The sequence below is a fragment of the Peromyscus maniculatus genome, chromosome 6 (assembly GCF_049852395.1).
Source record: "Peromyscus maniculatus bairdii isolate BWxNUB_F1_BW_parent chromosome 6, HU_Pman_BW_mat_3.1, whole genome shotgun sequence".
NCBI lineage: Eukaryota > Metazoa > Chordata > Mammalia > Rodentia > Cricetidae > Peromyscus > Peromyscus maniculatus.
The window spans coordinates 55,952,006-55,977,805 of NC_134857.1; the positions used below are offsets into that span (position 1 = coordinate 55,952,006).

At 37.2% G+C, this 25,800-nt stretch overlaps 1 protein-coding gene across 26 annotated transcripts in view; it reads right to left on the reverse strand.

Annotated features, from left to right (window-relative positions):
• Positions 1-19,315: 19,315 nt before the first annotated feature.
• The window catches only part of Zbbx (zinc finger B-box domain containing), a 102,193-nt gene continuing 95,708 nt past the window's right edge, over positions 19,316-25,800 (reverse strand). For all 26 annotated transcript variants that reach the window (XM_076574253.1, XM_076574248.1, XM_076574250.1 and 23 more), the window contains 2 exons: positions 21,202-21,337; positions 19,316-19,498 (listed from right to left, as the gene is read on the reverse strand). In XM_076574253.1, coding sequence (XP_076430368.1) covers positions 19,372-19,498; positions 21,202-21,337 — 263 coding nt within the window. In that variant the 3' untranslated portion in view covers positions 19,316-19,371. The remainder of the gene's footprint in view (positions 19,499-21,201; positions 21,338-25,800) is intronic.

Below are 25,800 nucleotides of genomic sequence, written 5' to 3' on the forward strand. Positions count from 1 at the left end.
AAAAAAATTATGTTGTAATTCTTTTCCAAGGAAACACAATTTCAAAAATTAAGGTAACAATCATGGATAATAAAAGTTTCTTTTGGACAATTTACTATGAAAGCTCTGTCACAGGTCTAAAGTTGAGATCAATTTTATTAATCAGTAGTAAACTACCATTACAATTTTCATTGATGTGGGAAGAAAAGATTATATAGTTTAAGTATAAACTCTAGAATTTGAATGTCTATATTTTTGACATATTATTTCTACTTGGTGGATTAATAACACTGGTTATATTATTTAACCATTTGATGCTTGAATTTCCTCAGATATGTTAGGGGAAATAATAATACAGAACATCTGAGCCAGACAATTTCTAAGGTCCATGAAAAATATTTACAATACATTATAGATGGCTAATAAGTTAGAAAATTACAGAGGAAAGGATTTTTCAATCCATATTATCTTTATCTCATTTCCAATAATATTGTTTTGCTGCTTTTTTAAATTAGTAAAATCCTTCTGTAGTATATCTACTCAGAGTCCTATTTTCTCGTCTTATTAATTCTTTTTGACTCACACAAGTTAGGTGCTTGTTCTCAGTGCTTGAGTCTAGTCTTGCCTAGTCTGGACATGGCAGAGAATCCTGTTCTGCCAGGCACTGCCAGTACTTTTCAATCTGTATTATCTTTATCTCTTTTCCAATATAATTGTTTATTATAGTCTATTACATAAACTAGTATGTAGTTAAACATTGGTGTTTAATGTAAAATTCCACATCAACATCTAAATTGAAACACCTAGAAAAAAAAGCATGAAAAGCAAATATTGTGTACCCAGAGCATACTAGTATTTAGTGGCTGGAAGAGGAGATGAAATTTCATGGGAATACTTTAAAAATCCACTCAAGAGAGGTGAAAATGTAAGCAAGAGAGTGTGGTATCACTAAACATATACAAAACACAAATCAATAACAATGGAATTGTGCATATCAGATGATGCTGGAAAACTGAAATTATTCCTGAAAAAACACAGAGGTCATTGAAGGCAAGACTGGACTCAAGTGGTGAGAGCAAGCACCTAACTTGTGTGGATCAAAAAGAACTCCTAAGATGAGAAAATAGGACTCTGACTAGATATATTACAGAAGAATCTTACTAATTAAGGAAAGCAGCAGAACAATTATATTAGAAAAGAGATAAAGATAATATGGATTGAAAAGTACCAGCAGTGCCTGGCAGAACAGGATTCTCTCCCATGTCCAGGAAGGACATTTGATAACATACAGTAAATCTCATTCATCACAATCACTCTGCTTCTGTGACGGATAACCAAAAGCATAGTTCTTATAAAATACATGATTTTTTTTTTCAAATCTGAGTTTTAATCTTCTACAGTTGAGACGGAAAGAAAACAGTACAAACACCATTTTAGTTGACTGAAAGTAGAGAAACACAAACTATGATAATGTTCCTAGGCATCATTTTTAAAACTGGAGGAGTTTTATTTCTACATTTCAGAGCAACAAGTACTATCCATTGAAGACCTTGCCATTAGCATGACTGTAGCCATTAATTTTTGTTAATACATAAAGAAAATAAAATTTCATTTGTTCTGAGGCTTCAGAAAATCATGTATTTTCAAAAAGCTACAGGATGTGCTTTACAAGACTATTCCAAATTAAACTGAGACTGCCTTTTGACTAACCATGTAATAAAATTGCCTGTTGCATAACAGTGCAATGAACTATGTATCACTAGTACTAAGTGTACTTTTAATGATCTTATAATAAAGCTAAAATCTTGAGAGAAGACTGATGCTGTCAAAATACAGTTGTTTCAAACGTAAAAAACTCAACTATTTACCCCAAATGCAATACTTACTGCCGGACTAATGGCTCATTATCTTATTGACATTTGTATGTGATCAGAGGAGACACAGCATTGGTAGAAATTTCTGTTACCATTAGCTCTTATTTTAATCAGGATCTTAGGAATTACTTCCTCCTCCATTTAGAAGATGGGGTCACTTCAAGAACAGTAGAAGGGTATCTGCATGAGTTTGAATTGAGCTTCCTCCAGAATCATCTGGCCCTGATACCAAGCAAGCAAAGGGGCAGCGCTTGCTATTTCAGCCATACAGCCTTGGACAAATCTGCTGGAACTTCCAGACAATTCTTTGCCCAGACTAGAATTAGGTGTTAAATTTAAGTATATGGCCTACCAAAACATCATCCCTAGAAATTGAGATGTATCTGGATAAAGACTTGATAAAGAAATTAAAAAATGAAACTACTGCTTGCTTATTGCCAGCCAGAGTAAAGGGGAAAAGAGTGGAAACTACCCCAAATCCCATGTGAGAGAATGACCACGAGGAGAGTACAAATACTACGTTCTTGGGTTGGTGCTAGTTTAATACAAATAGCATTAACTACACTGTACCCTACAGTCAGAGCGATCCTGACTTACCACCTACCTGTAATAACCCCTTTTTTACTGTTCCATCCTTCACATCTATCATAGCACTCATAACTCTGCCTTATAAAATTTCTCCTTTGATAATGGGTCCTTTCCCTGAGTCTATCAGAGAACTCTATAATGTACTTGATGCCACTATTTAAAATCTGCCTTAAACCATAGCTCTGGGACTGTTGATATATACAGGTCGTGATTTATAATAAATTGTTCTTCCTTTCTCCTACAGGCTCTTTGTTACAGCTAAGCCAAAATTATTTTTTTCTGGGTTAGGGATCCACTGACTCCCTTTTCATATAGGATTGAGGTCTAATTTTGAAGAGCAAGGCTGTCGTGATTGGATAAAAGGAAGGCTATGAGATAGAATGAGAGATGAACCTAAATAAATTAAACCCCTGTTCATAAGCAGAAACTAGGAGTGAAGAGAAGCTGGAAACAAGAGCTACTGAGCCGAGGAACCACTCCTAGATGTCCATGTGTCCATGGTCATGGCAGTCCTAAGCGGAGACCCCAGGAATCTCCAGTGCCCCCTTAAAGCCAGCCTGTTTTTCTGTAGTTCTTCTTCTCAGGTTTACACACAACTCTATTGTCATTATACACTCCTATTATTTTTAGTATCTTCAGTGGGTATCTGTGCTTGAAGAAATTGCATATAACCTAAAAATCAGTCTTACAGGTACCTGCCTGAAGCTGAGAGAAACTTGGATAGATTTCAGTGAATTCCAGAAGAACTATCTTCTATCAGTCCTTCGACGGAATCTGAGGTTACAGTAAAAAAATGTAAGCCCAGATGCTTGTCTTACCAATTCCTGACAGTGTGAATGCCAGAATACCAGAATGAGAATGAGATTCAGGGAGCTGGGGGTTCTAGGAAGGCATCTCAAATTTGAAGATAGAACTTTTTTTTCTTAAATCTTTCAAAGGTTCCTTTCATGTAAATCAAATCCAGGCATGTATGTGTTTCTTGAGTAATCAGTTTTCTTTCAGACATCTCACCAAATTGAGGGGTCCTAAGTTTCCCAGAAGTCAGCTTAAACATATCCTCCCATTTTGTATATGTAATGGAAAGGATTTAAGCTTTGCTTATGGGGACATAACAGTGAGAAAATGTCTAGGACCATCTGGAAATCTTGGCTCTACTACACTAATATACAACATTTCTATAAGATATTATTTTATATTTGTTCTCTGTGTGCACTCATGAACATTTCCAACATGATGAGTTTCAAAATACCCTAATATTGTAATACTCATTTAAAACAAATATTTCATATCACAATGTTTTTCAACACTGTGCAAAGGAAGTCTTTGCCAAGGCAGCTTGGATTGGGGCATTAGCCCAAAGTCTAAACTTTTAAAAGATGCGGAATGTATTTCAAGAAGTCTGGAGGTAATAAATATAATCTGAATGATGATTAGGCTTTCTTGTGTATTGTGTGCCTTGGTATAGACATCAAAATAATGGAGGGATGGCTGATATAATATACTAACAAGCTAATTAAGGCACATTAGTGTCTCAAAATGTGGCTTGTGTAAAGACTGGTTTTTATCATACATTTTCATCTTCACTAGCTGCAATGTCCATATGTTCTGAAAACAACCAGCTATAGAGCAGTATTGGGGATAGTATCACAAGCAGTGAGGATGCCACATGTCCTTACTACCCTCTCTTCCTGTCTTCCCCTGTAGCACAACCTTAGCTCTATTCTGACCATCAGTGTATTCAGTCAAATGTCGTTTCTTTGCATCTAAATGTAGTTAAGATGTAAGCATAAGTCTTGTAAGCAAAGACCAATGACAGCCAACGGATACCCAATTGGGTCTTTTCATTGACCTCTTTTTGAAGTTAGAGAATAGGATAGTGATGGATCGAAATCAACACTGTCTTGGACGATAAAGTGACCTTCAGAATGAAAAAAACTATGTAAGATGTTATTACCATAGCAGTGCCTGACTACCTATCACCAGACTAAATTTCTATGTAAAGAAAAAATATACTGTCTTATTACTTTGTAATTATATCCAATTATAACTCATCCAGCTTCAAGATATTCTTCCAGGGTTGTGGCACAGGTCAAAGGAGGAAGTAAATGTGACAAATGTTTCTGAAAATTTAAATGGGAAGCTCATCTACTGTCTGTGATTCCAATACTCAATTTTAATTCCAGAGCCATTAACACACAAGTTTGGAAAGGTGGCTCCATGGGTAAGAGAAGTTGCTGTGCAAGCATGGAAATCTGGATTGCAATCCCCAGGTCTCACGTAAAAGCCAGGCTTAGCTTCCATTGCACCTGTAACCCCAGCACTATGAGGGATAGGGACAGGTCAGTCTCTAGGACTCATTGGCTATCTAGCTTGCTTAAAATGGTGAGACCCAGGTTCAGTAAGACTATCTCAAGAGAATAAGTTGGAGGATAACAATCAGGATGCTCAGCATCTTTCTCTAGCCTCAGTGTGATGCACATTCATGCATGGGCACACACACAGAGTTAAGTGTAAAATAGTAGGAAATTAACCTTAAACATCTCTTTCACATTTATCTGAATGTGTATGGCTGTTAATTGGAGCTAAGGGAAAAGATCATTGTTAAAAGAAAATTCTTAAAGGAATTTGTACATAGAATAATATAGGTATATTATTCTGGATAGAAGGTATGCACATATCTCTTCCTTCTGCCACAAACAAGAGCATAGACACCTTTCAGAACTGTTTAGATCACTCTGGTTGTATATTATCTGCATTTGAAAAAGAAGATTTATCAGTCAATTAATTCCTTTCATTTTAAAGATAACTGTCACCTAATGGAGACTGCTAAGAATCTCCTCTCCTTTTCCATAACTATGTAAGACATTTGCATTAAATGAGGAGGTTCTTTATTTCCTCAGGATTCATTTATGCCTGCTGGTTATTCCCCAGCTAAAGTCATAATCTTGTTTGCAACATCATAATCATTTACCTAGTGAACAATCAGTGTGTCACTAACAAAGAATTATGACTTTAGGTAAAGGATAAACTACAGGCACAGATGAACTCTGAGGAAATAAACGTTGTTTTCATGCAAATGTGGCTGGTAATAAATAACTAGGGATGGAAATTATGATGAAATAGAATATTCTATAAAAACAGGGATGAGGAAGTGTGAAAGGGCTGGTTTAATTTTTTTCTTTTCTGAAACTATGATGCACAAAGTGTTTATATACTTCTGGAATAACTTCAGTGTTTAAAAATTTTAACTTTTAGATTATAAAAACATGTTAATATATAGAACAATGCTTCATAATTTTCTATAATAAAAGCAAATATGGCATTTAATCAAATACTCTACTTGATGAAAGTAGTTTTTATGTTGATTTGCATGGCTTATTCATACCAATTTGGCCTGAGATTTACTCACTAATTTATGATGATGGGCTTTAATTATGGAACTGACACAATCTAGAATTACCTGAAAAAGCAGTCTCAGTGAAAGTCTATCCTCATCGGGTTGGTTTGTGGGAATACCTGTGGAGAATTGTCTTAAGGATGGTAGGATCTTGACCACTGTGAGCAGCGCCATTCCCTAGACAGAGCTTCTGCTGAGAGTAGAATAGTGAGCTGACAGCAGGCAAGCAAGCAAGCAAGCATGCATGCTTTCATTTCTCTATGCTTGTGATTACAGATGTGATGTAAATAGCTGAAGTTTCTGCTTTGACTCCCCTGTGATGACGGACTGTAATCTAGAAATGTTCAATAAAATAAACCCCCTTTCCTGCTTAAGATAGTTTTGTCAAGATACTTTATCTTAGGAACAGAAATGAAACTGTAACACTGACCCACTATTTATTTGCCAAATATCAGTTATTGAGTTGTGAACTCCTTAAAGGTGGTAATAAACAGGACAGAGCCCTTTTCACCCCCAAAAGTATTTAAAGATTCATTATTTTAATTTATTTTCACAACACACTTGATGACCTGAGGAAGTATGTTTCTCTTTATATATATGATTTTTTATATTCAATCAAAGTATAATTATTATATTTTTCTCTAAATATATTATGCATACATTATATGTTTCCTCTTGGGAGAAATTAAGGGCTGAGATGGCTTATCATTTGAGGTCTGTACAATTTGTCAATCTCCAATGTCCTCTTTGTCTGAAGGGACATCTCCTGACTTAAGTGATCAGTGGTAAACAAAACAACCATAACACATACTCAATCAACATGTTCTACTATACCAATTAAAATGGATAATGTACTTTAAAAAACATGTCTTCAAAATCACATGGGTAATTATTACACTTGTAGATATTTCTTTTTATGAGAAATCATAAAGAAGGGTCCAAGAAAATGTGATAGGGACTAGATATAGTACATAAAGAAGGTCTATGATCAGAACTAATGAAAATAAACATATTCCCAAACCTGCATGAGATGAGCACTGCTTAAGGTCTTTTTGTAAGCTCAATCAGAAACAGGTAACTGGTTTTTCTGAATGAATGAACTACTTAGAATATCTAAGTGCCCTATTATACATATAAAGCTAATTCATGACATTCATTCATCCACAAAACTTTCTGTGTACATCACATGCCTTGCAGAGTGTTAAGTGACAGGTTTTCAGATACCACTGGCATGTGCTCTGTATAGGAAAGTGAAGTGCACCTCATTGGCCACATGATACTTAAACTCTAGAATAAAATTTAAATATCAATTTGATTTTTGATCTCTATCTTTATATCTCTGGAATCTATTAAGTCCATATAGACTCTTTCTTCTATAAGTTACCTTGGCCATGATGTTCTAGCAAATCAATAAATAAAATATCCATCATGTGGATACCCAGTGTGATAACATAATGGTGTTTCACATGAGTATCACAACTCTATATTTTTAGGACTTAGTGTTTGAAACAAAGATGTTGAGTTGTTCTTTAAGGAAAAAAAAATAGTCTTAATGATGACCATACAGTGAGGATCAGTCTCAGAATGATGATAAGAGAAAAATATTTACTTTCAAAGTTTCACTGAGCAGGAGTAGACTTATCCCAATAAGAAGCAGGTTTAGTTAGCATGTGACCTAATTATGTGACTGAAGAAGACTGAAACCAATGAGTTAGGCTTCGTGACAGGGATGACTCTTTGAGGCTGAGAGTGGAATCTAGCTAATGCTTGTTATTGTGATGGTTTGAATAAGAAGCCTTCCATATTCTTTGCTTTTGAACGTTTGGTCCCCAGTTGGTGACACTATTTGGAGCAGCTTATGTGTGGTCTTGTCAGAGGAATGATGTAACTGGAGGCAGGTGTTGAGAGTTTAAAGACTTACACCATTTATAGTTTTGTCTCTCTTTTCCTGCTTGCAGTCAAAATGTAAGCTCTCAGCTGCAGCTCTAGCTTTTATATCTGATGATATCCCACAACATGGTCTCTATCTCTCTGGAATCTCATAAGCATACATAGACTCTTTCTTCTATAAGTTACCTTGGCCATGATGTTTTAGCAAATCAATAAAAAAAGTAATTGACACAGATCTATAGGCTGTAGTGGACTTAAGGCTGTCAATAACCCCCATCCCTAGGAGGCAGAGGTGGATGGGTATTAGGTGTGTCAGTGCCTTGCTTACAGACTTCTCTGCTTAGGACAGAGTTCTCTAACAGTTATGTCTGGAAGTAAAATGCCAAAGGCCAGTGTTCATGTGAAATCATTGGGGAGTTTTTCCAACAGGCACTAGAGGCACACGATGCTAACTTTAATATTCCTGTTATAGTTGAGATTCCTTTGGAATGCTCAGAATTCACTCAGTGCTACAGTCAGAATCAGGTGTATGTAGTTCTTGAAAAATAATTTTGAGGTTGAGATTCAAGATTAATGAGTACCAGAATCTTATTTAGTTTTTATGTCCTCATTGGTCTAATAGCTGTAGAATTAAGGAATGTTTCTATACATGTGGTTATGGAGAGCAAACGAAGGCATAAAGAAGTCTCTTCTCTGCCACTGAGCCCCCTTGTCATGTTTGTCTGTGAAGTGTCACGGGTCAAAAAACTCAGTCACCAAGTGATGTCAGGAATTAATACAACTTTTAGGACACAGGGTCTCCACAGACAGCTCGCCATGGGCTTTGAAACATACCATGCCTGTCTATTCCTATCTGCTACTGTGAAGTGAGGAGAGTCCTCATACAGTCCCTACTCTGTGAACTCCAACATGAATTCTCTGTCATGACAGTGTCCTCTGAAACTGTAAGCCAAAATAAACCTCTTCTATTGTAAGTTGTTTCTGTCAGGAACTTTGACCTGAAATAGATAAGCCAGAAGTCAAATGATAATATTTGAGCTTCACATCCCATATTTCACATTTTGATCAAAGTTGCATTTATGGTAGTTATTAGCTTCATTTTTTATTTTTGATTTATGTTTTGTTTTGAGTCAGGGTCTCACTCTATAGAGCAGGCTAGCCTGTAACTCACAATGGAGCCTAGGCTGATCAAGAAATATTATGGTATAAAGGTATTATGTTGTACAAAACACATTAGAGTGTGGCTTTTTACCTACAGATATAATACGCTCACTTTCTTAGAAGAGAGATTATGATTACCTTGTTTGAGTGCTCAGGAGCCAAGGTAAATAGCTAAGCATATCAATACAATGATATCTAGGTGTGTGGCAATGACTACAGATGTTGTAGAAAGAGGGTGGAGGAAGTTCTAGGAACTTCACCTGGGATTTAAACCATTACTTGCTCTCTCCCAGCTGAAAAAGATCTTTTTTAAAATTTTTATTATTAAGTAATTTTCTATTCATTTTACACACCAACCACTGATCCCCCTCTCCTCCCTCCTCCCGCCCCCAGCCTTCCACCCCAACCCAACCCCCATTCCTACCTTCTCTAAGGCAAGGTCTCCTATGGGGAGTCAGCAGAGCCTGGTACATTCAGTTGAAGCAGGTCCAAGTCCCTTCCCCCTGCACCAACGCTGCACAAGGTGTCCCTTCATAGACACTGGGCTCCAAAAAGCCTGCTCATACACCAGGAGGGGATCCAGATCTCACTGTTTAAACAGTTCAAGCTAAACAACTGTCTCACCTATCCAGAGGGCCTAGTCCAGTCCCATTGGGGTTCCACAGCTATTGGAGTGTTGTGTCCACAGTTCCATGAGTTTCTACTAGTTTGGCTGGCCATCTCTACATTTTCCCATCATGATCTCGATGTCCCTTGCTCATAGAATCCCTCCTCTCTCTCATCAGTTGGACTCCTGGAGCTAGGCCTGGCACCTAGTCTTGGATCCTTGCATCTACTTCCATCAGTCACTGGATGAAGGATCTATGATGACAGTTAGGGTATTCACTAATCTGATTACTGGAGTAGACCAGTTCAGGCACCCTCTCAACTATTGCTAGTAGTCTAAAGTGAGGACATCCTTGTGGATTCCTGGGAACTTCCCTAGCACCCTGTATCTCCCTATTCCCATGATGTCTTCATTTATCATGGTATCCTCTTCCTTGCTTTCCTACTCTGTCCCTGTTCCAGCTCAAACCTCCCATTCCCTTATGTTCTCATCCTCCATCCCTTGCCGTCCATTACCCCACCCCTACCCCCCAGTTTGCTCATGTAGCACTCATCTATTTCTTCTTTGTCAGGCAATCTATGCATCACTTTTAGGGTCCTCCTTGTTAGCTAGCTTCTTTGGGGCTATGGGTTGTAGTCTGGTTATTGTTTGCTTTACATCTAGTATCCATTTATAAGTGAGAACATACCATGTTTGTCCTTCTGAGTTTGATGTCTTCCTTTCCAGTTTTCATCCCCTTGATGTCCTTTTGTTGTCTTATTGCTGTAGCTAGAACTCCAAGTACTATATTGAATAAATATGGAGAGAGTAGATAGCCTTGTCTTGTTCCTTATTTTAGTGGAATTCCTTTGAGTTTCTCTCCATTTACTTTGATATTGGCTGTCAGCTTGATATAAATTGGCTTTATTATGTTTAGTATGTTGCTTTTATTCTTGATCTCTCTAGGATCTTTATCATTGAGGAGTGTTACATTTTGTCAAGGCTTTTTCAGCATCCAATGAGTTTTTTTTTTTTCCTTTTCAGTTTGCTTATATGGTGTATTACATTGACATATTTTCATATGTTGAACCATCCTCGCATCCCTGGGATGAAGCCTACTTGAATATGGTGGATAATTTTTTAATGTGTTCTTAGATTCAAGTTGCCAATATTTTATTGAATAATTTTGCATCAATATTCATGACGGAGATTGGTCTGTAATTCTCTCTATTTGTTGCATCTTTGTGTGGTTTGGGTATCAGGGTAACCGTAGACTTATAAAAAGAATTTGCTAATGTTCTTTCTGTTTCTATTGTATGGAACAATATAAAGAGTACTAGTATTAGCTCTTTGAAAATCTGGTGAAATTCTATGTTGAAACCATCTGGTCCTGGGTTTTTTGTTGTTGTTGTTGTTGTTGTTGGGAGACTTTTAATGATTGTTTCTATTTCCTTAGGGGTTATTGGTCTATTTAAATAGATTATCCTATCTTGATTTAACTTTGGTATGTGGTGCCTATCCAGGAAATTGTCCATTTATTTCAGATTTTCCAATTTTTGTGGAGTATAGGTTTTTGAAGTATGACCTGATGATTCTCTGATTTCCACATTGTCTGTTGTTATGTCTCCCTTTTCATTTCTGATTTTGTTAATCTGGATCCTCTCTCTCTCTACCTTTTGGTTAATTTGGATAAGGGCTTGTCTATCATGTTGATTTCCTCAAAGAACCAACTCTTTGTTTCATTGATTTTTTTGTATTTTCTCTTTGTTTCTATTTTGATTTCAGCTCTCAATTTGATTATTTCCTGGTGTCTATTCTTCCTGGGTGACTTAGCTTCTTCTTGTTCTAGAAGTTTCAGGTGTGCTGTTAAGTCACTAGAGTGAGATTTCTCCAACTTCTTTATGTGGGCATTTAGTGCTGTGGACTTTCTTCTTAACACTGCTTTCATAGTGTCCCATAAGTTTGGGTATGTTGTACATTCCTTTTATTGAATTCTAGGAAATCTTTAATTTCTTTCTTTAATTCTTCCTTGACCTATTGGTGAATAAGTTTCTTTGTGTTTGTAAGCTTTCTGTAATCTTTAAGCCATGGTGGTCTGATAAAATACAGGATGTTATTCCAATTTTTTTTTGTATCTATTGTGATTTGCTTTGTGACTGAGCATGTGATCAATTTTAGAGAAGGTCCATGGGGTGCTGAGAAGAAGCTATTTTCTTTTTTGTTAGGGTGGAATGTTCTGTAGATATCTATTAAGGCCATTTTAGTCATGTCTGTTAGTTCCCTTATTTCTCTGTTATGTTTCTGTCTGGCAAATCTGTCCATTGCTGAGAGTGGGGTGTTGAAGTCTCCCACTACTAGTGTGTGGGGTTTGGTGTGTAATTTAAGCTTTAGTAATGTTTCCTTTATATATGTGGGTGCCTTTGTACACGGGGCATAAATGTTCCGAATTGAGACTTCAGCTTGGATTTTTCCTATGATGAACATATAATGTACTTCCCGGTCTCCTCTGATTGTTTAGTTTGAAGTCTATTTTGTTAGTTACTAGGATAGCTACACCAGCTTGCTTCTTAAGTCCATTTGATTGGGAAGTCATTTTCCAGCCTTTTTCTCTGAGGTAATGACTTTGCAGTTGAGATGTGTTTCTTGTATGCACCAAAAGGATAGATCCTGTTTTCATATCCATTCTGTTAGCCTGTTTCTCTTTATAGGCAAATTGAGCCCATTGATATTAAGTGATATTAATGAACAGTGATTGTTAATTCCTATTATCTTTTGGTGGTAGTGTGTGTGTATTTTCCTTCTTTGGGATTTGTTGCTGTGGGGTTATCTACTACCTGTGTTTTCATGGGTGCATCCAACTTCCCTAGGTTGGAGTTTTCCTTCTAGTGCTTTCTGTAGGGCTGGATTTGTAAATATGTATTGTTTAAATTTGTTTTTTTCTTAGAATGTCTTGCTCATTCTGTCTATGGCATTTGAAACTTTTGCTGGGTATAGTAGTCTGGGCTGGCATTCGTAATCTCTTAGTGTCTGCATTACATATGTCCAGGACCTTCTGGCTTTCAGAGTCTCCACTGACAAGTCAGGTGTTATTCTGATGGGTCTGTTTTTATATGTCACTTGGCCTTTTTCCTTTGCAGCTCTTAATTTTTTTTATTCTGTTATGTTTAGTGGTTTGATTATTATGTGGCTAGGGGACTTTTCTTGGATCCAGTCTACTTGATGTTCTGTAAGCTTCTTGTATCTTCATAGGTATTTCCTTCTTTAAGTTGGGAAAGTTTTCTTTGATTTTGTTGAATATATTTTCTGTGCCTTTGAGTTGGCATTCTTCTCCTTCTTCTATCCCTATTATTCTTAGGTTTGGTCTTTTCATAATGTCTCAAATTTTCTGGACATTTTGTATTATGACTTTGTTGGTTAGTGTATTCTTTCACTGATAACCTATTTCCTCGATCATATTGTCAACTCCAGAGATTCCCTCTTCTATCTCTTGCATTTTGTCGGTTATGCTTGCATCTGTGTTTCCTGTTTGCTTACTCAGATTTTCCATTTTCAGGTCTTGCTGATGTAGAACCACTAGGTTCTGATGGTGCCATACTGGTCTTTATATTGTTGACTGTATTTTTGCCCTGGCATCTACCAATCTCTTTCTCCACTTGGTGCAAGTGGTGTCTGTGTCTGAGGGAGCCTCTGTTTGTACGATGGATGGATACTGTTGGTCTAATGGGACCTCTTGGTCTAATTAGAGCTCTTGGTCCATTCGGTGCTGATGGACTCTGTGTCTCAGGGAGCAACTCTTAGTCCAATGGACACTGGCAGGCTCTGTCTCAGGGAGCAGCTGCAGTCTTGGAAGGTGGGTGGGTTTTGGGGGAGGTGGGGCTTGTTGGTTACAGGGTCTGGTGAGGGATGGTGGTATTCCAACCTGTCTGCTGGAGACCTGTCTGCTGGCCTGAAACTGGAACTGCAAGGAGTAGTGGTGTTGGGGTGCAGGATTGTACCCCTGGGCCCAAAGCCTAGAGGTGTTCAGCTATGAGAACAACAACAACAACAAAACAACAACAACAAAAAAGCTGCTATGAAGCTGAAGTGTTCAGCTATGAGAACAACAACAACAACAACAACAACAACAAAGCTGCTAAGGATCTTGAGAGATGTTACAGTTTAGTAGCTAAAGTAACTCAATTTTGACCAAACCTCCTGAGAGGTTGAGAACAACTCTGTTAGCAACGTGAGTCTGATAAAATACCAGGGAGTAAAGCCTATTAAAACTGTTTGAGGAAATGCTGACCACTACAACCCCTTTACTCTTTCCCAGGAATGTGTAACTCTCATAAAATAGTTAGCTAACTGCTTATTCTGGCTTCTGTATAGTTCCTTAATGACTGCTTACAAAAGACCTGTGATGCTATTTCATGTCTGCAGAAGTGCATGTCTTCAAGAATTAAGTATTTGTGTAATTGCAGTTTTCGCCTATAAAAAAACTCCTTCCTGACTTCTGTAAGGGCCGTGGTCCCTGCAGTCCTGGATCTGACCAAGGGTTTGTGGTCAGATGGAGCTTAAATAAAATTTGTGTGTTAAAAGATGGTGGTCAGAGTGGTCTTTCCAGTGATGTTGAACTCTGCAACAACAGGACACGGGAAATAAGACTAAAGTGAAGAGCTCAATGACGGAACTTCCATAAGGCCTTATACCATGAAGGTATGGGGCTTGGCTGTAATGAGGAAGCTTTCAGATCACTAACAACTGTAAAAGTAAATCCTCATCCCTAATCTTCAGGTAATCCTGTTAAGCTTATTCTTTCACCAAGTAGTACTTAGATGGAACTGTTATTCTTATTTGACATTTGGACTCCATGTGAGGAATATAGACATCTGTTCATGTAACTCCAGGAAAAGCTAATACAACATCCTCAAAGTCAGTACATAAAAGATTAACACCATGGCTGACCACATGAAAGGCATAGGAGTGATACAACTCTTCAAGATAAATAAGAAACCACTTTTACTTTTCCTGAGAAATTCACTGAGTTTTAGAAATCATATATGGAGGAACAATTTTGTTCTTCATTAAAAATTGTAATTTTGGGGAAAGGCTGGAAAGGACAGTCAAAAATCCTTATGCATGAGCTAACGTGCTAAAGGGAAGTATTTTTCTACCTTAAAAGACAAAGGTGCAAGACGTATTTTGACTTACAGATACTAAAACTCAGAAGGCCAGTGGCAGTGGGAGAGATGCCAGAAGGGCTTTTGACATAAACTATGATGATTTGAGGGAAGACTCACTGCTGTGTCTGTGGAATTGTGAAAGCAGACATGATAAGAGAAGAATAAAAATCACTGCCCAAAGAGGTAGGCTTCCAGCAGATGTTCACTCAGCTTTTCCAAATCCAATCCTCCCCCAAACCCCTGTGTTGCCCCCAGCTCAATAGCAGACCACCTGGGGAGGCCTCTTTTCCCTCCCTGCTCTCATGCCCAGCAGACATTCGCCTCCATCTTTCCCTCATACTCATCCATTTGTCCTAGCCTCCCATTACAACAGGTGATTCCCTGCAAAGCCCCAGCCAACCCTGCCAGAGAAGTACGCAGGCTAGCTAAGCTGGAAGGCAAGCTTCAGATTCTCCCTTTCCCTCCTCTCCTCCAAATGAAATCCCAGCAGTCTCATCCCCAGATCTGTAACAGATCAACTCCTGTGGCCTCTCCTCACTCTCTACCCCAATTTCCAAGAGAATAAGCAGATCCCATTGAAACAACCCTCATTTCTCCCTCTTCCTGGAGATCGTGGACCACCTCGATTCCACCCCAGCATTCAGCTGATCCCCATTTTTAAAAATTAGTTATCAATACACATTCTAATCAGAAACTCCAGTAGCCACACCTGGCATGAATCCAGAAGAATGCCCTACAAGGCGATACACAGCAAATACACTCTCTTAAGAATGAGAGAAGGCACCCGGGTGGTGGTGGCAAACGCCTTTAATCCCAGCACTCTGGAGGCAGAGGCAGGAGGATCTCTGAGTTTGAGGCCAGCCTAGGCTACAGAGTGAGTTCCAGGACAGGCTCCAAAGCTACACAGAGAAACCCTGTCTCAACCCCCCCCCCCGCCAAAAAAAATGAGAGAAGGCAACAGAAACCACTGAATAAAACATCAACCCAACAAAGACAGGACCAAATATTAGCACATACCCTGACAATGATCCCAAACCCAGATTCCAAGACTCCAGCATTAAAAATCCAATCAATAACAGCCATGAAAATATGTCTTCTCTAGAGCCTAGAAATCCTCCTACATTAGACCCCGAGAAATGAAACATAGCCGAAGTACAAGACAAGGGCCTTAATGATGATCCCTTTATGAATATGATAGAGATCCTCAAGGAAGAATGAATAAATCCCCTGGAGAAATCTATAAAAAGACAAACAAGCAGTGGAAGGAAATGACTAAAATAGTTTAAGACCTGAAAGATGAAATAAAATCAATAAAGAAATCCCAAGATGAAAGAAATATGGAAATGAAAATTTTTAGGATTTTAAAGGAGGCTTAGATGCAAGCATCAACAAGAGAATACAGAGATGGAAGAGAGAACCTCAGGCATTGAAGACAAGATAGAAGAATATATAACTCTCTCACAGAAAATGTTAAATATAAAATCTTCCAGGCACAAGGCATCAGGGAAATCTAGATCACTACAAAAAGATGAAATCGATGAGTAATAGGAATAAAGAAAGGAGAAGAAACCCAGATCAAAGGCACAGACAATATTTTAACAAAAAAATATAGAAGAGAATTTCCCTAACTTAACAATGAAATGTTTATCAAGGTACAAGAAGCATAATGAATACCCAATAGACTAGATCAGAAAAGAAATTCCCTCAGCATATAATAATCTGAACACTAAACTTTCAGAACAAAGAAGAATATTAAAAGCTGCAAGGGAATAAGACGAAGTAACATATAAAGGCAGACCAATTAGAATAAATTCTGACTTTTCAAGGGAGACTCTCAAAACCAGAAGGCCTAGACAAATGTTCTATAGACAATAAGGGACCATGTATGGCATCCCAGATTACTATACCTAGGAATCATAATAAATGAAGAAAGACACTCCAAGATAAAATCAAATTTAAAGAGTATATCTACAAATCCAGCACTACAGAATGTACCAAAATGAAAAACTTCAATCAGCAGAGAATAACCATATGCAAGCAAACACAAAGAATCAATCATCTTAGATCAGCATATAAGTAGGGAGAAAAAACCCACACCTCAACAACAAAATTAACAGAAACCAATACACACTGCTGATTGATGACTCTCTATATTAATGGTGTCAATTTCTCAATAAAAAACCACAAACTAACAGAAAGGATGTAAAAACAGGGTCTATCCTTCTGTTGCATCTAAAAAGTACACTTTAACATCAAGGATAGACATCATCTGAATGTAAATGATGGGAAAAGGTAACCTAAGCAAATGGATCCAAGAAGCAAGACAATGTAGTGATTTAATATCTGACAAAATAGACTTCAAACTCAAACTAGTAAGAAATAGGAAAGGATACTACATACTCAAGAAAAGAAAATTCTTCCAAGACAATATTATAGTTCTTAATATCTCTGCACCTCAAACACAAGGTCACCCAAAGTTATAGAAGAAACACTACTGCAGCTTAAATCACATACACTGTTAGTGGGAGACCTTAATTACCCACTCCCACTAATAATCAGGCCATCCATACAAAACTAAGTAAAGAAATCCTGGTGCTAACCCTATGTATCCTATGTGACCACTATGGGTTAAAGCTAGATATTAACAACATAACCAACAGAAAGGTTACAAATTCATGGAAACTGAACAACTCACTCCTAGAAGAAAAACAAATTAAGAAATTCAAGACTTTCTAGAACTGAATAAAAATGAAAAACAACATACCCAAACTTAAGGGACACAGTGAGTTCAAAGAGGCAAGTTCATAGCACTAAGTGCCTACATTCTATAATTTGGAGAGATCTTGTACTAGTAACTTAACATCACAGCTCACATTTCTAGAAAACAAAGAAAAAATCATACCCAAAGGAGCTGATGGCAAGAAATTAAACTCAGGGCTGAAATGAATAAAATTAACACAAACAATACAATACAATTCAATAAAAAGAATCAATGAAATAAACAGCTGGTTATTTGATGAAATCAATAAAATAGGTACATAACTACAGACACCGAGGAAATCCATTGAATCATAAGGGCAGCCTATAAAAACCTGCACACCAAATTGAAAAATCTAAAAGAAATGGAAATTTTTCTTGATACATGCCACCTACCAAAGTTAAATCAACATCAGATTAGTAATTTAAACAGACCTCTAGCAATAATTAAAAGTCTATCAACCAAATAAGTCCCAGGGCTAGATGATTTTAGGGCAGAATTCTACCAGACTTTCAGAGATAAATTAGTGCCAATATTCCTCAAATTATTTCAAAAATAATAACAAGAAATATTGCCCAATTTATTTTTGAGGCTACAGTTACCCTGATCACTAAACTTCATAAAGTCCCCAAAGTAGAGAATTATAGACTAACTTTCCTGATATACACAGACATAAAAATTCACAGCAACATATTAAAAAAAAACCTGAAATCAATAACACATGAAAAAGAGGATCAAACATGAATGAGTAGATATATTTGATAGAAACACAACCAAACAGCAATGATACTTTTTTTAAATCAACAAACTCAAAAAATCAGGAGAAACTGCTGTAAAAGGATAAAAGGACAGAAAATATCAACTACTATGCTACCCATGTCTTTCCTTGCCATTTCTTAAATATGTCAACTGTAATATTATGTAAAAATCTCCAACAGTCACAAACCTCAACATCTAGAACTAGGGAAGAGCAGCAGGAAATAGACAATAGGTTATGTCCTCTTACAGCAATGACCAACTTTCAAACAGCCTACATTAGGGTTGTCTAGAGGCATAAGGAACCGCATAGGTGGTGGTGGAACTTCATGTGTGTGTGTAGGGAAGGGAACAATTCACAAAGATGCACTGCTAACTCCAAATTGCCAGGGGGCAGGTTGGAGACCCAAAGAAGAACTGCTGGTAAAGTTGTTGCCAAAAGGGAGCCTAAAGGCAAAATTTTATCTCCTTTAGAGGAAATTATTTATTCTTAAGGTGTATGAGTCCCATCCACATTGTCCAGAATAATCTGCTTTACCCATATCGTAGTGATGGAACTGTTATTCTCATCAAAAACTGCCTACCAGAAACATCTGTAATAATGTCTGAGCACTGCAGACTTGTCAAACTGGCACATAAAATCTACTGATTCATTGATTGTCCCAAATGACGGTGCTTAGAGGTCTCTTTGTAAAATGTACTTGAATTAAAACAAATATTATAGCCATTTTATTTTACATCTTATTTTCCCCTTTGCATCAACTTTAGAAGTCTCAATTTAGAGACACTTTAGAAGCCACCATTATTCAGTGTCCAAAGTGTGTGTGGGGGGTGGGGGCGGGGGAGCACAGATAAAAGCACTGTAATTTTAACCTCATTGATAACACTGTGATGACATGGCCATAGAGAATTTACTTTTTGATGTAATTCTCAAATATAATTAAATAAGAAACATTAATTAGCTTTAACACCATAGTGTTCTGTTCTATGGTAAATTGACATAAATTTACCCATTACCAGTGTCATCTGCAATAAAGATGAATGTTTGACATACAATATGGTGTCTGGAAGAAAAGGACCTTAAACTTTTAACATTACTAACCCTTATTTTTTTTCAAGCCTAAAAACATCAGAGATACGAATCCTCGCCAACACCTGCACAAGTTAATCACTCAGTTGCTTGGTTTATTCTGGGTACAAAATGGAGAAGTAATGAACTGTTACACATTCTTCGCCCACGGTAGTGTAGTGACACATTGCTTATCAAGAAAATCTTCCTCTTCCTCATCTGTGCTGTAGTCACCAAGTGACAGCAAAGACTGCACTTCGGTATTTCTTCCAGAAGAGCTGAAAATGCATTAGAAGATCAATACGCAGCATATGACACCAAGGTTCAGCTTTCATTTTTCTTATGGTCAATACTACATAGGTTGAAGTCATTGGAAGCAGGCTGAAGGGGTAAGTTTTCATGCACCTAAGATATACTAAGTCTCCCCATCATTTTCCTGCTTCGAAGAAACAAAGCTACAATCCTACCAAAGGGAAAGAATATTTATGGGCTCCGGTCGTGTTCTTCCCTGATGATTAAAAAGAACTTCTAAAATCTGCAGAGCCTCGGGGTCATCGTTAAGAACATTCATCATGATATTGGCTGCTTAAAAGAATCCCAATGAATAGACATTCAGATAAATCACTCCTTTGTGTACAGTAAATTAGAACTATATGGGTAGTCACTCAAGATAAACCAAAGCTAAAATTCAATGACAGTAATTACTTGCCCGTTTTTTGCTCTTGTTTGATTTGTTTTGTTTTGTTGTATCAGTAGGGGGACATGGAAAGCCCAAAGCTCTAACATGTGTGTGTCTATGGTTTAGAAATAACATAGCTTGGGAGAACAAAATTATCTGTATCATTCAAATATTTTGGTTCAAAGTTACCAGGATTTCCAGCCCACATATGCCAGTAAATATGAAAATATGCACCCTGCAGTAGACATAGCACCTTTAAAGATTATTTTATCAAATCCAAAGCAGGCTGAGTCAGCGATCCACAAACTCATCTGTGAACCAGCTGGGCAGAGAATACAAGGGCCAGCTGATTATCATGTGACCCTTTTAGTTATAAATCCTGCTTTGTATCATTCATCCCTCCATATTTTTAGTATTGAATTTCTTTTGTGAAATGACAATGAAGACACATATAGAGTTAGTTGGGTTTTAATAACATTTTAGGGGGAAATGAGTACTTTCATACTATTCATTTTTAAAAGTGTTATTTGTATTGAAATGCAAAAAATTTAAGAGCTCAGGCAAAGCTTTTCGCTTTCAGAAAGACTGAATTACAAACTCTATATTCCCTTTGAGTTCAGCATTAGACTTTAAGCCAATCCTAGGGACTTATCATTAGAGAGACGTTTATTTTGAATTTATTTTCTTATTTCAAAAAGAGAGACCCTCCTTTGAAACAGCCAGTGCCACCAATAGACAAACTTATTGCTTTTTTTCACACATGTCAATTTGACTTCTATATCTTTTAAAGTGATCTCCATTTGAAAAAAATAATAAAGTTGTACAAATTAAAACATTGGAAAATTCTAGAGTCCATTTTAAGGAAAAGAACTTCTCAATATTCTGGTCTTTAATTTTTGCACTGGGTAAAATTCTAAATGAAATGAAGTAATCCTCCATAACACTAGATTATTATGTAGTTCTTCAATTAATGCAAACTGTAGAAATTTATCATACTAGTTAATTCAAGTAAGATAACTGTCTTTCAATATAATACTGGAGGATTGCTAGTTCCTTTGCCCCCCTCTAATAACTGATACTATATAGCAGAGAAATGGCTTCAAATAAAAGTAATAATTTTATAAGACTTTCACTAAATCACAATACTAGGTCAGCACAAGAACCAAACATTTTACAAAAATAAAAATGGTCATAAATTTGACGCATGTAGGCAAAATTTCTTATATAATGAGGAAAACTGTTTGGAACCCATCTGATCTACTATGAAACATCTTTCTTTGGGAAGCTGTGGGTTTAACTTACCTGAACTCAATCTTAGAGGCATCACTCTCACATGACATCTCAAGGAGGTCTTCGGACATCTGGCTGAAGTTCAGAGGATGGTGGGTGAAGGTCTGTAAATCTTCTGAGGGTAGACTTTGAAGTTGTTCTGAAGGATCTGAAACATGTTATTCCATATATCACTAGCACATACATCAAAGAAACGTGAACATCCTATGTTGCTGGAATTTACCCAGAAATAATGGCAAGTAGCACAAAGATTGTCAACACAGACTTGTCACCACATACCAATTTTTTAATATATGGGGGATGTTGAAGTTTGGTTTGATATTCCTTGGAGCACAGGGTAAGAGATACAGTGCTTGACTGATATGTACAAAGCCTTGGGTCCAATAACTAGGGCCAAAAGGAAAAAGGAGAAGGAAGGAAGGAGGGAAAGGAGAAAAAGAAATAAACAAAGACATGGTGTCAAGTCACCATAAACATACTGGTTTTTGAAATATGTATGTTCCTTGTGAAATATGTCAAATATCCTGACAATTCACAAAATTCTAAATGAAATGAAGTAATCCTCCATAACACTAGATTATTATGTAGTTCTTCAATTTGCCTGAGAATTAGATACTTTATTATCTGTGTGTTTGTTCTGCAATGCCCTTTCTTTTCTGGCTCCTTTGCTTAGGGGAAATGATCCCTTGTATTTGACGAAGGGAGAGGGGATGGCAAGCTTTAAGTATTCTCTCTTTTCATCCTGCTGGCCTGTGGTTCAATGGCCTGGATGTAGACAAATAGTGCATGTAAAAAAATGATGTTTAGACAAATTTATCTTTATGCAAACTACTCTAAATCCAAATATGGAAATAAATATTCCTATGATAGACCTCAATGCATTCTTTCCGACATTGATGTAACTTTCTGTTTTAATACGGTGTCTAAGTAGCCTAGGTTGAATTAATATATTGCAAAGGATGACCTTGAACTTCATATTCCCTTTTCACTACCAGCTGAATGTTGTGATTACAGATGTGACTCACTGTGTCCTGTTTGCGAGGTACTAAAATTAGAATCCAGAGTTTTGTGTATGTTAGCACTCTACCAACTAAACTACATCCCCAGCCCATTAAGCCATCTAAGTTATTGTGACACATTATGATGACTATTTAGGCTGCCACCACCATCACCAGGTGCTGTTCTCTTCCCTTTTACAAACATGCCAAATAGTTAACTACCTAGTTGCAAGGAATGAACACTAAAACAATATTCTCACACTAGACTTAAAAATATTTAGTTTTTCATGGTTAATAGTAACTTTCGGTTTTTGAGCAAGCAGATTTCCCCACTGAAACTAAATTACATTGTTCCCCCTGAAAGATAGACCTCAATATATTTACAGATTGAAACTTCCTTAAAATTATTTAGCTCAGTGATTTTCAAATTATGATACACTTAGATAAATTAAGTTTGAGATGAAGTTCTTCCCCACAATCCCAAAGCAATCAGAGTCATCTAATCTCATTTATATTTGAGGACTCTTGATAAGATTTACTATGAAACAAAACTCTTAAAAGTCGGGTTATATTAAAAAGGAATATCACCACCATTGTTAGATTAGAAAAATGAGCACCCACAGAAAAATAGTAGTTCACTATACAATGAAAATTGGTACTAGACCCAAGTTTCTTTAGCTCAAGTGGCTATGCTACAACATCTAATTCTTTGATTTGAGCTCTTCTCGTCTCCCCCACTCAGCCTTTGAGCTGAAAGGACAACATCCAACTTCAGACAGCAGAATCAAACGGAAGACTGGTATCACTGCAATGCAGAAGATTTCAGATGTCCATTATTTCAGGCTGATAACAAAAGCACAAAGTCACATACAAAGACAGGGCCATACCAACTGACTGTGCCAATACAAGAGAGTCCAAGAATCAGTGCTATGATGCATTGATAAATTAAAGATTAACCAAAAGCTACGCATTGCACCATATACCTGTAATCCCAACACTAGAGAGTCTGAGGAAGATGCTTAATTCCAAGAATAACTAGACTATGTAGCAATCTTCTGACCAGGCTGGGCTCTATGACAACACCTTGTGTCAATAATATTACTAATAACTAAAAAGAATAATTTGGCAGAAACCCACTTTAAGATCATAAAAATATTCCACACAAATCCTTTGCCTACAAAAGAAATAAAACAAACTACTTTTTAACAACAAAACTAATCAAAGATCCAACATAACAAAGCAAATTAAATGGCTACTTTGGCCCCATTGGATCTTATACCAGAGAAATAGTGAGCTCTAACAAGTGTTAGGACAGAACTGTTAAACATGTCGTGTGGCATAGAGAAGCATCTCCATCATGTTAACTGACTGACTCAGCATGCCGGCATCTCTGGTTAGGAGGTGTTCTTGTTCAGGGAGATGCACACTGGGACATGATTCTTGGTAAAGTCACAATGTCTGGATCTAAAAAGTATTAAAAAATGAAATGCATTCTCTCACTCTACTCTCCTGGCCCTGCTCCATATTTCTTCCTTCTCTCTCTCATCTCCCTCTGTCTCAGAACATGCATATGTCTATGAGTTTGTTGCATTTCTAGTCTCTTCTACAAATTTTCTAAAAGCTTGAAATTACTTCAGAAGTTCTATCAATAATATCAAAGAAAAAGTTAAAGCCATGTTGTTAGTGAACTGGCTTTTAAAATTCTGACAGAATTTAAGCTTTAAGAAAAGCACAGCAAATACATGTGGAAATAAAAATCACATAAAGCAACTGTGATGGCTATTCTTGGCTCTCAACTTGACTACATCTGGATTGAGCCAAAACACAAGCAGCTGGGTATGAATTTTCCTTGAACGGATCATTTGAGATAGGAATATCCATCTTAATTAGCTCTGAGCCACACCTCCTGGTGGCTGCCCATATAAAGGACATAGAAGAAGGCTCTTGTTCTCTGCCTGCTTGCCCTCACTCTCACTGGGAAGCTCGTTCCTCACTGGCGTTAGAGCCTGCTTCATCGGGGATTCTGGCGTATTCTGAAGACCAGCTGAGAAATTCAGCCTCATGGTCTGAACACTGATCCGAACTTTTTTGACTTTCTCTTGGAAGACAGCCACTGAGAGAAGCTCAGCTAATGCGGCAACTGAAGGACATATTGGAAATGCCTTGTCAAAAGGGGATCCAACGAAAGAAAATAGGTTCCCAGCAGGAGAAAGCAGAGTGTAACAGAAACCAATTCAAGGATATAAAAGCAGATTTTTTTTTTTCTGAAATGAGGAATTTATTCTATAGTCAGAAAGAAAGACTGCCACTGGAAGAGATCTGAAAGAGAATCATCCTGCTCCTGTCACGAAGGGGGCAAGAATACGAGACAAGATAGGCCATGGGCCTAGGGGAAATATGATTAGAATACAGTATATGAAAAACGTTGAGCAAAGAAAAAAGGACTAAAACAGTTAAACAAAGGACATTCAGTATATCCTTCCAGGAACAAAGTCTGAACCAAATGCACTGATAAGACCAAGAATGAACCACAAGAAGTGACAAAGAAATAGTGAGGTTGCAAACAGACACCCTCCGACTATGTCACAGCCAGGGTGTGGGATCCAGAGCCAGGAAAGTCCCTGGGGGAGATTTCAAAGAAAAGACATCAGGCTCCTATTCTAAGCTGATCTGTTTTTCACATACAAAGTTCTCAGGGGATTCTAAACTGAAGCTACTTCCAGTAACACAGCCCCATAGCCTTCCCTGAATGGAAAACCAACAGGACTATTAGGCTCCACCAAACGAAACTTCAGTGGAAACACAGGGACAGAAGTTGGTGAGGAGATGACTACTATTGTGCACAGGACAGAAAGTTCAGATCTATTAATTAGTTGCATACATTTAAGTGATTAGTCATGACAGAAATAGTGTGTGGCCCAGCAAGCCAGCCCTCTGGGTAAAGCACTTGCTGAGCAAGCCTGGCAATCTGAGTTTGAGCTGGAGAACCCATGTAGAGGTATAATGAGATGAACGGCTTTGCAAAGTTGTCCTCAGACCTCCACACTTGCCGTGACATATGCACCAACTCCACAGGAAACGTATACCCAAGCACACACAATAGAGAAACATTAAAAAGACTTTTTAAAGACAAATATTTTCAAGAATATCATTATGAAACTTGCTCAAGATTAATGAAAATAGGCCTTTGGGAGGGCAGAGAACTTAATCCATGGAAATCTTGACCAAGAAAGAAACTAGAAGGAAATCTTGACAAGATAACAAATTATAACTCACTGAGATATATTTACTACCATCTAGAATAGCATGTGATTTAATAAAGTGAATAAATGATTCTTTGTCTTTTATTTGAGAGATGAATTAAAGTAAAAAAAAAAAAACTAAAGCAGAAACACTCAATTGCCAAATTTTCCTTTTTCTAGTTTTCTTAAACGTTAAGAAACATGCACAAAAAATAGAATGAACTGTCAATATTACAGTGTTTCTGGTCAAAAAAGGGGCAATTTTATAAAGGTAACTAGGCAGGGTTCTGGTAAAAATACTTCGTGAACATGTGCATTTCCATCCCGTTAAGTTGTTGAACCTATATGCCTGTCTAGCTACAGTTTAAAAG